We start from the raw sequence: 14,910 nt of genomic DNA, 5'->3' as shown, positions 1-14,910 counted from the left end.
AGAACCGGGTAGCTTCACTCACTCACCACTACAGACAGACTCACCCTTACTAGAATTATAGTAGGATATATAAATTACCATACCATATTATTCAGGAAAGACAACCTACTATCCTGTGGAATTTGTTCGAATTCTCCTATTTCAACACACAGGTATACAAATAATTCACAATAATTCTAATTATCAAACAGTCCCAATACCCAATCACCCCATATACTTATATTTTGTGTTGAGTTGTGGCATTTTAACTGCAAATTTTGGATTTTCTTTCTGCCTTTAGGCTTAACAATAGATGAAAAGAGTTCCTGTCATTTATAATTAATATTTACCTCACTCATGCTTCATTTGTTTGTCTGGTTTGACAACACAAACCAACACATGAGAGAAGGCAAAGGCATAAATGCTGAAAAACATGCCAAAAACACTGAACCATCTTCTTTCATTTCAATCTGTAAAAGCATAATTAATATTATATAAATGTCCTGTCACAGACAATTTAATGATATGGTAGAATTTCATAGGGGTAAAACTCCTAAGCTTCTGCATTTTAATTCCACCTGAAGTCATGGCAAATATGACATTATGGCAAATAAGGGCATCTCCCCGCACAAACACACAGATATATGTGTTTGCACATGAACACACACACACACACACACACACACACACACACACACACACACACACACTATTCTAGCACTCCTATACCACTACACTTATCTCTCCAACGCTTCAGTTGATTCAATCTGAACGCGCACGCATGCGTGCAAGTGTGAAAGATTATCTATGAGCAATACACCCAGTATTTTGGCCATCATTAACTTGCTCCGTAGTGAGTCACAATCAACAACACACTGTGCAATGGTCCAATTAATCAAAAGCCATCTTCTATGTTTACATGAATCATCAGACATCATCATCACACGTTCATGGGGCTGTCAAAGCCCCTTGGTTGGCCCCTGATTAACTTTTAGCCTGATGAATAGTGCACAGCCAGATACAGAGGGACTCATTATTGTCTTTTGATTAATTGACATGACTGGCTCCCCCCCATCCCATCCCTCTATCCCTAGTGTTGCTGCTCTGCTTCCTTGCTCAAAGACACTGATTCTGCTGTTCTGAACTTTAGAACGTAATGGGGAGAACATTCACAGGGAGTTCAGGACACAATTAGTGATTAGGAGAAGAGCTGTGTCTTCTGAGAGCCTCCATCCTCCGTTTCATCCTCTCTTAACAAAGACAGGGGAGCTCCCTGCAAAGGGAATAGCATATGAGGCCCTAATGCTCTTGGATTTGTCCTGCCCACATTCTCAGAGAGATCATACACTTGGCGCTGGATGATTAGAAAAGTGTGAGAAACTGAGAAGTGTCTGTAATTAACATTAACAATCTGCTCTTACTTTGGAGAGCCTGGGTAGAGATAATGGGCACAAGGGTGAGAGGTGAGAACTTATTCTTTATTCATATTTCCATCCATATCCTTCTGTCTCTAATTAGAGGAGGACTCTGACCTACTGTAGACTTACAACGCTTGCAAATGGGCTCCGTTTAGAATATAGTGTTTTCATCATGTTACACCAAATGAGACCAGAATCAAAAAATATGATTTTAAGAGGCAGGGCATGGAATAATTTGGACAATAACAATGGAGCTCATGCATTTTAACTGGTTAGATTCCATGATTTGAAAGGCGACAATGTATGGATGAATGATGAGGGAATCTGTGACTACATGATGACAGCATCATCTCTTCACCTTGTCCTACGTTCTTGTGCTGTGAAAAGACGCGAATGAAAAAGAATAGAACCCACACTCTCATATGCTCCAATACAATTACGAGCTTAAGCTCTTCGTTAAGGGTGTCCATTTATGTGGGTGTGGTACACACATCTTGAGTTTGACCTGATGAAGAGCTTAGGCTCGAAATGTCGTCAAATTAATTGTATTTGAGCTTGACATGTGGTCTCTCTCTAAGCTGGAGGCCTCTCAAGAACCAGACACCGAGACTACCGAGGCCTGACATGTATCACCGCAAAGGTTTACAACCGAATGATACTGAACCGGATACGGCATGCCATCGGCCCAAACCTGTGGGAGAACCAAAAAATGTCTTTCGAGAGGGGAGAACTACCGTAGCCCAGATCTTGGCCCTAAGGAGAATAATCGAGGAGGTGAAAAAGAACAACCTGACTGCTGCATTATGCTTCATCGACTTCAAAAAGGCATTATGACATCCCTCCCTACTTACTCCGGGCAATAGAGACCATGTACGCAGGAACAAGGGCCAAGGTGGTGACCCCAGATGGCAACAGTGAGGAGTTTGACATCCTGGCTGGGGTACTGCAAGGGGACACCCTAGCCCCCTTCCTCTTCATCATAGTCCTGGACTATGTGCTCAGGAAGGCCATCATCAGTGGACGAGAGCAGGATCTTGGCCTCACTCTTCATGATCATTCAAATCGTAACCCAGCATCTAAAAAAAGGATTTTTGACCCCGAAAAAATAAAGACTAGGGAACCATAAGGGCTGAATCATCACTTTGATGGTCGGATTCACAGTGGTTTAATTTCTAACTGATTAAAATGCTGCCACAGCCAAACATTGACAGGGGCGTGTGTGTGCGTGTGCGTGTGCGTGTCCAGTCCAAGGGTATGTAGTTGTGGGCGGGCTGCGAAGGGGAATCTGGATCCCATTTGTTTTAGTGTCAAAACAGGCTTTGAGTTTTTGTGTGAGCATGTACAGTATGCATGTACAGTATGCGTGTGAGCGTGCACGCGCGTGTGTGTATGGTAAACCCCAACTGTCATAGAACAGTCTGACAGACAGAAAAGTGTGGGTGGGGTTGTGTGACATGAGGGTTACACCCGTCTCTTCAAGTTAGAACTGAGTGAATCATCAGGGACAATCACCACACCAGCCACAATCGGTTCATGCCGCTACTGCGGCCACGGCCAGCTAGAACTGAACGACGAATGCTGTGGTTTTAAAGGCTGATGCGCTAACCACTTTTACCAGCGGGGCAACCCGACTCCAGTGTTAATGAGAGTTCTTTCGTTTTCCATTTCCTTAATCTTGCGCTCACAGGCTCACCACAGTCACTCAACACACAGAGATCTCTGAGACCGTGTGAGAAAACACAGCACACAGTATGATGCATCCTTGGAAAACTGAATTGTGACAGAGGAGGAAGACATGAGTCAGGTCCGTTCTTCCAGCGGCTGCGCGGTCTGCAGGGTTTCCTCCCGCTGGCCCTGAAGTCCTGTGGTGTCATGCCAGGGTTGACACAGGAGGCTCAGCGCTTCAAGAGGCGATGATTCAGAGCCTCGGTCGTCAACAGTTCCGGAACAATGACCCTGGAGGAGATTGGGGCTCAGTACGAGACAGGACAGGATTGTTTGATTTGCCATCTTTGATGGAGACAGCTGGATAAGCTCAGTGCCACAGCAATACCATGGGGCCTCGTGACATTCCAAACAGTACAAAGCCAGGCCTAAAGAGGAAAGATGAATACTGTGGAGAGCCTGCCTGTCTATCCGTCTGTCTATCCATCCGTCCCTCCCTCCCTCCCTGCCTCCCTTTCCCTCTCTCTCATGGTCAGTGGGACTCTGAAGGAAAGAGAAAACAGGCAGACGGGCTTATCATTCTCCTGCTGGTGTAATCCCTGTGACCACAGTGTCCCAGGCTAACTAATAAAGACAGCAGACATGCTGTAATACTGTTAATCTGACATCCATCAACACCTACAAACCTCTCACGTTGTGACTCTGTGTGTGTGTGTGTGTGTGTGTGTGTGTGTGTGTGTGTGTGTGTGTGTGTGTGTGTGTGTGTGTGTGTGTGTGTGTGTGTGAGAGAGAGAGAGAGAGAGAGGTAGGGGGCAAGGAAAGAGAGAGAGAGACTGTCCCCATTGTCATCTCTCAGACTTCATAGTCCATACCAGCCATCTGTGCATTTAACAGCCTCAGTCCTAGCAGAGTATTTAAACTGGTTTAATGTCTTCAGGAGGACCATAACCTTGCTCCTGCAGGACCCCATAAGGCACATCTCACTAAGGCAGGAGGTCTCTAATGTCCCTACCAGATGACAAGGACAAGGAGTTCACACACATCTCAAAGTAACTCAACCTGCAGGTAGTCTCACCTCCTTCTCCTTCCTTTCCTCCCTCCTCCGTCCGCCTCCCCTCTCAGGACACGGGGAGAAGATGTCAAAAATCTCATTAAAATGTATTATAATAGCTTCCACCTGCTAGCTTTCTTCTTTGCTGCTCACGATGTGACTTTCTAACGACCAGGCAGGGGAAAGACCACTCATGGTTCCTGCAATCTGCAGAGCACTGGACCCCTGCCCCACTGTGCGCCCCACACACACACACACACACACACCAACATATTACCCACCCCCCACTCCCTCCGTTTCTCTCATAAAGCATTCATGTCGGGACCTTATACCACAGTGAAAGAAACACTGGGCCATATGGTGAAATCATCTACCGGAGCCTCACTGGGATATCCACACGTATAAGCAAAACGTCTGACATACATCAGGGCTGAGGTTACACTTTCAGTACATTTGTGTGAATGAGCCACTTATAACGGCTCCCTGAGGTCAGATTAGCCTTTGACCTGAGGAGGATAAACCATCGCAGCAGTAGTTGTCATCGCCGCTTCAGGGGATGTCCAACAAATGTCAGCTCTACACGTTACTCCAATTAATAACTGTGTAAAACTGATCAGTCTGAGCCCCTTTCTGTGTCTGTGCCTGTGAGTCTCCTCACAAAAAATTACATATACCGTGTAAATGTTCAAACAGATGGTGGGAAGAGATGATGGATTTGCACTGTTGCATTGCAAGAGGGAGATTAGATGGCTATGAGACAGAGAGAGAGTTTCAAACACCAAATGTGACATAATGACTAAGAAAATCGCTAAGAGCCGAAGGCAAAGAGATGGGATTTTTGCAGGGGATTACTACATATACAATATATACAGGTTGGTGGTCTACCTGCTGGGCATTGCTGACTGGTGCACCTCCAACAGTGCCTTGTATACAGCTGTGCTCCGGGAGGCCAGAGGACACCTCGCTGAACACCTGGCGATGGCAGGGATCTCTCCCTGTCATCCCCTGCTGATGCCCAAGGTGTTGTTCAGTTCAAAGGACAGTCAGTAAACAGCGAGGGTGATTTAGACAATCTACAAGATGATTCTGCTATCCACACAGATGATGCTGCGGACCAATGGTTGTCTATTGCACACTGGAAAAAGGAAAACAGAAAACGCAAACTCATTCTCATTCTGTTTGAGGGTGTTGGGGGGGGGGGGGGGGGGCTCATGTACTGTACTGAACATCTCTCAAGAGCTTCTGAGAAGAGAATAGAATAAGACAGGATATTTTCTATTCAGGTTCCTTTGAGCTGCCCCTTCAAAGCAGACTTCTGTCCCCATAGACACCACTGTTCTGAAGCAAAAAAGTCAGCAGGTTAGGTCAAATCTTTGACCGAAAACTGAACTTCCCAGTAAAGCTAAATTTACTCTTGTGCTTATGCAACGTGTATTACTGACACCTAAGGAAGAAAGTTCTGGCTTACTGGAGATACTGAAACCTTTAGCTGTGTGAAAGAGCTCAAGCGATATATACACAGTAAAATCTTTACTATTAACAACCTAAACCCATTATACTTAGTTGACCGGAGTCCCCAAAGGGCTCTACACTAGGCCTCCTCCTGTTTTCGGTCTACATTAAATATCTATCTACCTATTGTGAAAATGTTAAATCCACAAAAACAAAACACAAATCCTTCTGCAGTGCATTGCATATTTACAACAGTGCTTGCGTACGCGAAACAATGCGTTTGATGTCATCACACAGACATTTCCACATTTTGCTGAGAAATACACTAAGTGTCCCTTTAAAAAGTATTTTTCTGTATACTGTACTGGATAGCCTATCAATGTATGTATTTCATGATACATACACAGGAACAGAACACCAGAGTGTAGCAGGAAGTCCATGTGATCCACTTTAAACATTGTCGTCACCTAGAAAGAAACGGAGTACTAATGGATCCGTATGGGCCAATTTTGACACTCAGAGTTAAATAGGATTTTGCTGTGTACTCTACTTACTAGATTTTAGAAAATTCACTGAGAGGCCTTTAGATAAAGGTGGGAGTCTGGGAGAGATCCATCACCCAGGGTCACATTGATGCACCCTAACACAGAATTTAGGATTCATTACACTATCCTGGAGAATAATACAACTCAAATCAATTTGTTTTATTCTGAATGCAAAGCCCTCTCACCCAGCTGTGCTGGCAGACGAACAATGTTCTAATCCTGCCGTGGGCAGCTCGCTGCTGGAACATGCTATGCGTATGATAGGAAAGCTTTGGAGTGAGGGAAGTTAGATCAGACAGTGATTCAAATTAGATTAGCATCACTGAGAAACTCTACTAACCAATACTCTACAGCCTGTAGACAGAGACACCACCAAATTACTAATGTGCAATGCAATAACAAGACAAATATACCATGTTGTAACAGAGCATATTGGTGCTGATGTGCACATACATGTAGAGTATGATATAGTGTATAGTCTCTTAACTCTCTGCCTGCCAGAGTTTTTTCAGAACAGTCTGTAGCCTCTGCCAGGGTTTTGCCATGATTTTGGTACCTGTTCGCGTAGCCACAGATTTTTTTCCTCCAGTATGATTGATCCCCAGATGGTTTCTAATCACAGATGAGATTCAGGTGTGGTTTCACAAATGTCAACGAGGTCATTTTGACCTCGTTGACATGTGTTGTTTGATGTTTCAATATAGCTCAAAACCAGTAGTTTTAAACCAAAAAACAAAGTGAATTGTTTGCAGGGACGTGCTGGGCCCCTAATTCAGCCCGGGAATCTCAGATAGAGAGGCCCGTAAAGTGCGCGGCCAACGGCCCCGCACCGGAATTTTTTTAAACGGCTGGCCGGCCGGTACTTCATTTCGGCCGTTTTTTTTAAAAGGAAGAGGCCTTTTTTTCTGGAATGGAGAGGCCTTTCTGGAATTGTCCCAAATTTCCCAGTGGCCAGCACGTCCCTGATTGTTTGTCCGTTTGAATTTTAACATTGAAGTGAATGGAGCAGCAAATCTTCGAACATTTTTAGCTCCTAATCTGTTCGTAATTCGACAAGGGTTGAAATTATAAAAAAATGATTTTTTTCCATGACGTATATATACGTCTTTGGCGGACAACAGCTGATAATTAAAAGACGTATATATACGTCATTGGCAGCCATAGAGTTAAAGGGATATTTCACTTTTTTTTTTAAATTGGGTCCTTTTATTGTCTACTCAGGCTTTTGGGAGCACCCCGGACAGTTTTTAAGTTGCTTGATTAAGTATTTACAGTAGATATTTGATATTAATTTTATCAGACACGGCGCCTTCCTATACAAACCCATTGTAACTTCAAACTCCATTTTAACCATGTTAGATGAATCGGAAACACCCGTCCTTGGTTCTGGTGACTGATATTGTCCTTCTAATACGTGAGGAGACCATGTTTTTTCAATTACTTTTCTGAAAAACACGGCCCCCTCACGTATTAGGAGGGCAGGATGAGTCACCAGAACCAAGGACGGGTGTTTTTGATGAATCTAACATGTTAAAATTTTGAAGAGTTTAAAGTTAAAATGGGTTTGAATAGGAAGGGGGTGTGTCTGATAAAAATGAATATCAAATATCTAAATACTGAATCAAGCAACTTAAAAACTATCTGGGGGGCTCACAAAAGCTTGAGTAGACGATAATATGGCACAACCTTTTTTTTTAAAGTGAAATATCCCTTTAAGTACATATTGTACATGCTCAAAAGTAAATAGTGTTTAATGTAAGCACAGCATGAGTGTGGGGACTTCCTGTTCTGTAAGCTGTGACTGCACTGTGTTTGCTCCATGTGACAGTTCTCTCCTGGTAATAGGCCTGGCTGGCTTTTGTATTACTATATTATTGCAAAATAGGCTATATTTAGTCAGAATATCGCTGTAGCCTACAATATACATCATGTATGCAATCATTAATTGTCAATTCGATTGACCTCATATTGTTGGGGGGAAAGAATTACCAGTATGTGTATGCAAATAACCAGATACAGTAGGCTAGGCGGGCTATCCTATCACTTCTCTGCTCCCTGTGAGAGTATAGGATAACTTGGCTTGTCTATTGACAGGGTCGGAATCTGAGTATGGTGTGCGTCCGTACGTACAGTACGTGCGTGCGTGGCTTTGCATGTTAATTTCTATTTGCTGTGGCTGATGAATTCGTTATAAGAGTTGAGCATCAGTGAGCATGATGCTAATAAACAAAGTGATGTTGTAGGAATACAGAGCATGATTCACCTTAGCAGCCATGATGTGGCGTTATAATTATGATAATTACAGTATGTAGTTATGACGATTATGTTGTAGGCTACTTAAGTGTTGTAATTATGATGATGATGTAGTTATGTGTTGTAGTTATGATGATTATGGTGTATTTAATGTAAGTGCGGTAGTTACAATGATGATGATGTTGCAGTTATGATGTGGTGTTGTAGTTTGTCTGCTGAGCACGACAGGTAATGGTATTGACATTTGCAGGACACCACATTAATGCATTCAAAATTAATTCACACATTCTCCCTTTCTGCTTGAATCCCTCTACACAAACACGCACACAAACTAAGGGCTGCCCCAAACCACCAGTACCTCAAACAAAGTCCAAGGTCAGTGGAGTGGGCTCAGTGAGGCGAGACGGCCCTCTCTGGCTCTCATTACCAGTAATAGAATCAGCGTTGGGATGCAGGGACACATAGGATGAGGTTACATCGACTGGCACTGTTTATCTGTGGGAATCTGGCCCGGAGCCCAGCTCAAAAGATAACTCCTGTATTCTCATGGCTGTAGAATATAAAACACTCTAAACACAGTGACACACTTCATCGCCATGCCAGTTATCAAACCTTCCACTCCATGCAACAACAAATGTTGTCCAACCAGGTTGAGATCAATGTGGCTGTGTTTTTGAAGTACATGCACGGACGCACGTCATCCAAAAATACTGTTCATATGCTTGTCCACCCAGCTGCCATTGACTTCAATGCATTCCATCGAACGTTCCGGTTCCAGGTTTGTAATTATCGCAACTCTCCATGAACCACCATTGCTGTAAAATAATTGGCCCGATAGAATGAACAGAGGTGACATACTTACTGTACATATTGGTAGCGTTTATTTAGTGCGATTAACTTGCATTCATTTAAACTGCTGTTTGTTTTATGACTCAAAAGTGCATCCACACAAAACATAAATATTACTCAGTAATAAAGTGACATAATTAATGTTTTTTTTCACTGCGAGTAAAAGCATGAATGAGGCATCACCAAATGAATAGATTTATGGTAAATATATACAGATGCAGATAATGTATTCATCACGCTCATAGTGTGGAAGGACCTTAATGGTTATATTAACCCATTTTGCAAACCATATTTAAATCCAGAGAATAAATAAGAACTGTCCAATGTCACAACCATTAATGCATCTCTCTATCTCCCTCTCTCTCTGTGCATGTCCCTTTCTCCTCTCTTTGTTTCTCCATCTCTGAGGGGCTACTTCGTCTCTCTCTCTCTCTCCTGACCTCCCTGTTGGACCCAGGCATCCTCCCCTTCATGGCAAGGTCCTAGTTCTGTCCTTCCCATTACTCCCCCTGTGGCTGATGTGTATAGGGGTGTGTGTGTGTGTGTGTGTGTGTGTGTGTGTGTGTGTGTGTGTGTGTGTGTGTGTGTGTGTGTGTGTGTGTGTGTGTGTGTGTGTGTGTGCGCGCGCGTGTGCATGCGCGTGCGTACGTACGTGTGTGTTTGTGTGCCTGTCATTACTCCTGCCCCGCGTGACGGTTCTGGGTTAAACAATGTTATTATTAAAGCCTTTCCAATGTAGCTTCCTGCCTCCCTCCGGTGACACCATTACCAACTATAAATCAACCACCCGAGTCCTGTAAATCAAGTGTGTGTGTGTATGTGCGCGTGCACGCATGAATGACTCCTGCAGCTGCATACTGTACTCAAGACACATGGATCAAGGCCATTCTGCAGCTCTGAGTGTGTGACCCAAAGGACGAGCCCTGTGACATCATCGCAAGATCCTTTAAAATAACACAGGGCAGTGTGTAATAAATGTCCCAAGCGGACATACTGTATGGCTAAATGCATATAGAGTGTGCCTTCTTGATTAAGGGGGTAGTTCCACCAAGGAGCCACTCTAGAGACATCTGTCTCTAACTGTCTATTAATGCACATAATTTGCAATAATATACAAAATAAACTTGCCTAAATCAAATTAAAAAGTAAAAAAAAGGAAAGAAGAACAAATTCATTGGACATGCCTCTTCTGTAAGCTACATATTGTCTGTCACTGTAAGATATTCAATCACATTCAATCAATAGTATTTAACACAGACCGGCACTATTAGTTATTCTGTGTGAACAAAAACCAATGGTCAATTTCCTCTCCCGTAGACCAATAAAGATAGTTAACGCTCTGTGAAACTCTGTGTAGTAGGTGATTCTGTGATTGTTTTTCCAGCCCCTGCTGGACTGAAGCCTTCACTACCGCACGGAGCCAGTGAGCTCAGCCAGGTCAGAATATAACCCCAGCCAAACCACAGAAGTAAACATACAGTACACATATGCACACACACATCCACACACAAAGCAAATTAATACGTGTGTGCGCACGCACGCGCGCAGACAAATGTATCCCCACTAGGTCTCTAACAGCCAAGCAGACTGAGAAATATATACTGTGCAGCTGGTGAAGACACTGTAAACCCACAAAAGAGTTGTTGTGTGCCCACGGCCCCACAGCAAAACAATACAGCTTAGAGGCTATGAGGCTAAACCATTGGGATCAATAGAGAATTGTAATAAGCATACAGTGGCAGGAGCAGTGCCAGATTAGACACAAGAATGTCGATTCCATTTCCTGCACTATTGGCCCCTCAAACTAAGTTGGTTCACAGTGTAATTGCAACGACAACTGAAGGAAAGACTGAGGCCATGTGGTGTTAAAGTGATGATACAGGAATTGATAATTATGAGGAAGGTAAAGACATTATATGTTATGTTATGAACTGAGGGCTAGTAACAATTAATGTCAATGTCAGACATAAAAGACCGAAAAAAACTAAACTAAATTCAGCACAAAACAATTATTCTAATATTATCCATTTTAATAATAATAATTAAAACAATTATTCTAATATTATCCATTCTAATAATAATAATTTATTATTAGAATGGCGTTTAACGTTCATGACACTAGGGATTTGGAGTGACAATATTCACTTGCAAGTTTGCTGCATCCATGAGCATCTCAGTTATTTAATTTAATCCTTGTTTCTGTAAATTTTCCAGGTGCATACTTAAGCACGCCTTCAATAATGTGAAGTGAATTCAATACATACTCATTCATTTCACAGTGGAGGCTGGTTCTGCCTCTGAAAAGTGAGTTGACCTTACTAAGCACAGCATGAAAAGAAAGAGATCACAGCAGTGTTTCCCATTAAATAACTAGACAGTGGCGGTCCACCATAATTTGTACCGCCATAGTCTCATAATAAACCGATTCGATTTTTCATCATCATCATTATATCGCTATCTACATATGAACATGCAAGAAAATGTCCCAAAAGCGAAACAATAAGGACGCTCCATCGCTCCCCCTACTCGCCCTGCATGTATAGCTAAAGCCAGCCAATGACAAACATCGCTTTGCGCTCTTAGTGTTACTAGCTACAGTATAGCAGCACGTTTCGAGTTCAGCTCGTTCAACCCTTCTTTATCTATAAGTTTTCACTGTTGCTACACAGTGTGAACCAAGAGTCTTATAGGCTATTGTATCGCTATTTAGATATTTGACATAAATATTGAGGTATAAAGCGTTGTCCATCTCATGATGCAACCCTAGCGTAAAATAATAGTATTTTTTCCCCCCTCTTTTAGTTTTTTCTCTAAGAATTGTTTTACCCCTTTTTCTCCCCAATTTAGTCGTTATGCCAATTCTCGACAATGCCGGATGCACCACGGTGGATTCGAACCCACAACCTCCGTGGTGGGCAGTGACTTTTACCACTGCGCCACCCGAGCACTTCAAAATAATAGTCTTACATCACTCTCAACAGTGATGCATGCAACTTACAAATGTGCACCCCCCCCCATCCGAAACCACAAGTCCCCCCTTTCATAGTCTTAAATAATCCTGTGGGAAACACTGCACAGCATTAAAATGATTGCCTTTCATTGCCATTAATGTAGGCAGCTCTCATACGCACAAGCACCTCATTTCAATCTCCCTGGTGAAAGTTGAGAAGGGCTGAGGCCCTCCTTAAAGACCTTACCTTTGAGGATATTCTTCTGGCCTTGCACTACATCCCTCGATATGAGCAGAGAGTAGAAACTCTGAGAGAAGCCGGGGCGGCAGGGAACCTTGGAAGTCTGCTCTCCGTCAGTCTCCTGAGAGAAGAAAAATACATTGTTGAGGCTAATTTAAACTCCATACTAAGACAGTGTCGTATGATGGTGTTAGTGTAAAATGAATCTTTAGGCATCCATAAACTCTGATTCCATTGTTTTCACTTCTGAATGGGAATATGTCACTGTCTGCGCCTTGATGTGGGGAATTGATAACTCATTGAAAGAGTTACGCTCCTAGTGTGTGCGTGTGTGTGTGTGTGTGTGTGTGTGTGTGTGTGTGTGTGTGTGTGTGTGTGTGTGTGTGTGTGTGTGTGTGTGTGTGTGTGTCTCTCAAACTGTCTAAAAAAACATATTCACGCCTATTATTTCAGGATCCAACAGTCCCAGTACTGGACAAATGAATGTGTGCGGGAGAGACAACCAAAAGCTGCTAAATGGACAACATCTCGGTCCTCAGCAGTGGTGGAAAGTAACCAGGTCCATGTACTCAAGTACTGTACTTAAAGTACACCTTCAAGGTATTTTTTACTTTACTGGAGTATTTTACATTTTCAATACTTTTACGTCTACTCCACTACATCTCAGAGGCAAATGTTGTACTTTTACTCCACCACAATTATTTGGAAGTTTAGTTACTTCATACTTTGTAGGTTTTGATTATTATCACAAAACAACCATTAACCATCCCTAATAGCCCTTTATACTTTGGCTATTAGAACATAGCCGGTCTATTAAGCTCAGATATGTTGTGAGCTTGTAGATCGGCAATTTTCAAAAGATGTTTATACATTTTGAATGCTTGCGAAATGGGACATTCTGCATTATGAGTACTTTTACTTTAGGTACTTTAAGTATATTTTGATGGCAATACTTTTGTACATTTTTAATACCGGACTTTTACTTTTACATAACAGAGTATTTATACATTATGGTATTGATACTTTTACTTTAGTAAAAAAAATGTGTACTTCTTCCACCACTGGTCCTCATTGAGTGCAGTTTTCATGATTGAAAAGACATATTGAAAAGACAGCTCTAATGCAGGTTATTTGGTGTATTTCGTTTGTCTACAATATGAACATGGTCAGAAAACATAGCCTAGACAAACAACTAACTAAATGTACGAGTTATAAGAGCTGGTATTCCATTTCATGTAGGAAGGTTTTGTAGCAGGCTTAAGTGATGCTTGACATAGCCTACCGTCTACCGAAATGATCTACATAGTTTACTGAATGAAGATATATTTAGCCTAAATTCTAAGCTGCTGTAACAGACATTAAAATGTGCGTAAATTTATGCTGCAAGGAAGCAGCCATAATCCTGACATTTTTTTAACAAAGAGCCGAAACGATCATTTGCGAGTTTGGCTTCATCTTTTCCTTCTTCTTCTTTTAATACCCTCTAAAACTGCATATCTTTGGGATCACTTGTAGGGAAATAGCATATAGCCTATACTGGCTTGTTTGTGCAGTTTCACTTCGAATCCATCTTATAGACGACACTTTTCCAACACCAACAGGACCAATGAACCCCAATGGAAACAAGCCAAGCCATAGCGCTTTCTTTCGGGTATATTCCTTTTAGCAGACCTTGAATTGAACTGTACTTCCAGTGCTTTTTTTTGTTGCTGCAAACTGCTAATAAAGTAATCAACCAATCAATGAATTTAAAATATGCCGACGCCAGGCTGGCTATTGCTTTTCTTGTCATGTAGCCTATACCTTATACAGACACTGCATCACTGTCCACCATAACTCTTCCATAATCTTATAGCTAAAAGTCCAAATCTCACCCTGTTCGTCGCCACAAGAAGGGCTGCTGTCAGCAATAGAGCGAAGTCACTTCTTCTCATCGTTGCGAACGAGCGACGAGCTGCTTCTACACAGAAAGAGGTTCGGGTCGTAATGCTCCTCCAGTAATAATCGTGTAGGCTAGTTTCCCCCCTTGGTTAGATTGTCTCCTTATGGTTAGATTGCTCCTTATGTCCCCTTGAGCTCCACGAGAGTAACGCGGTTCTTAGCCTACTAGTAAAAAGCCTGTCAGTTCTCTCTCTCTCTCATCCGCAGGTGAGGCTGAGCTCAGCACCAAAGCGCATCCAGCGTCACTCTCCAAGCCCTCAAACCGCTCGCCCCAAAACACCCTCACCCCGGAGCAAATCCGGCGACCCCCGAACGGTCACCCCAAATCGCCCGGGCAAACCGTTCCATTCATGGCTCATTACAGTGATATGCTAGGTGCTGTATGTATTCTAGTTTGCATGGGACAATGTTCGGGGCGACCGGACCGGACCTGGCGCGAGTGGTCTGCTCCAAAACTGGGGGTGAGCGTATTTAGGGGCGAGACTTCCGGTTACCCGCCTAACGGCCGGCGCTGCGATGGAGAAGAACCCCACACGCACGCACCCCACACACACAAGTCGCTTAGA

General features: G+C 42.9%; 1 protein-coding gene across 1 annotated transcript in view; it reads right to left on the bottom strand.

Moving 5' to 3' along the window:
* Positions 1-14,383, bottom strand: part of LOC311052802 (cadherin-4-like) — a gene marked incomplete at its 3' end in the record, with an annotated part of 305,420 nt that extends 291,037 nt beyond the window's left edge. Inside the window, exons 1-2 of the mRNA XM_084068012.1 lie at positions 14,278-14,383; positions 12,410-12,524 (exon numbers count right to left, since the gene is read on the bottom strand). Of these exons, the coding sequence (XP_083924138.1) occupies positions 12,410-12,524; positions 14,278-14,337 (175 nt within the window). The 5' untranslated portion in view covers positions 14,338-14,383. The remainder of the gene's footprint in view (positions 1-12,409; positions 12,525-14,277) is intronic.
* Between the last annotated feature and the right edge of the window lie 527 nt (positions 14,384-14,910).

This window comes from Gymnoscopelus microlampas (genome assembly GCF_963454915.1).
Source record: "Gymnoscopelus microlampas genome assembly, chromosome: 10".
Classification (NCBI taxonomy): Eukaryota; Metazoa; Chordata; class Actinopteri; order Myctophiformes; family Myctophidae; genus Gymnoscopelus; species Gymnoscopelus microlampas.
Note: the sequence above shows the minus strand (reverse complement) of the source record. Positions and strands in the feature narration are given on the sequence as shown.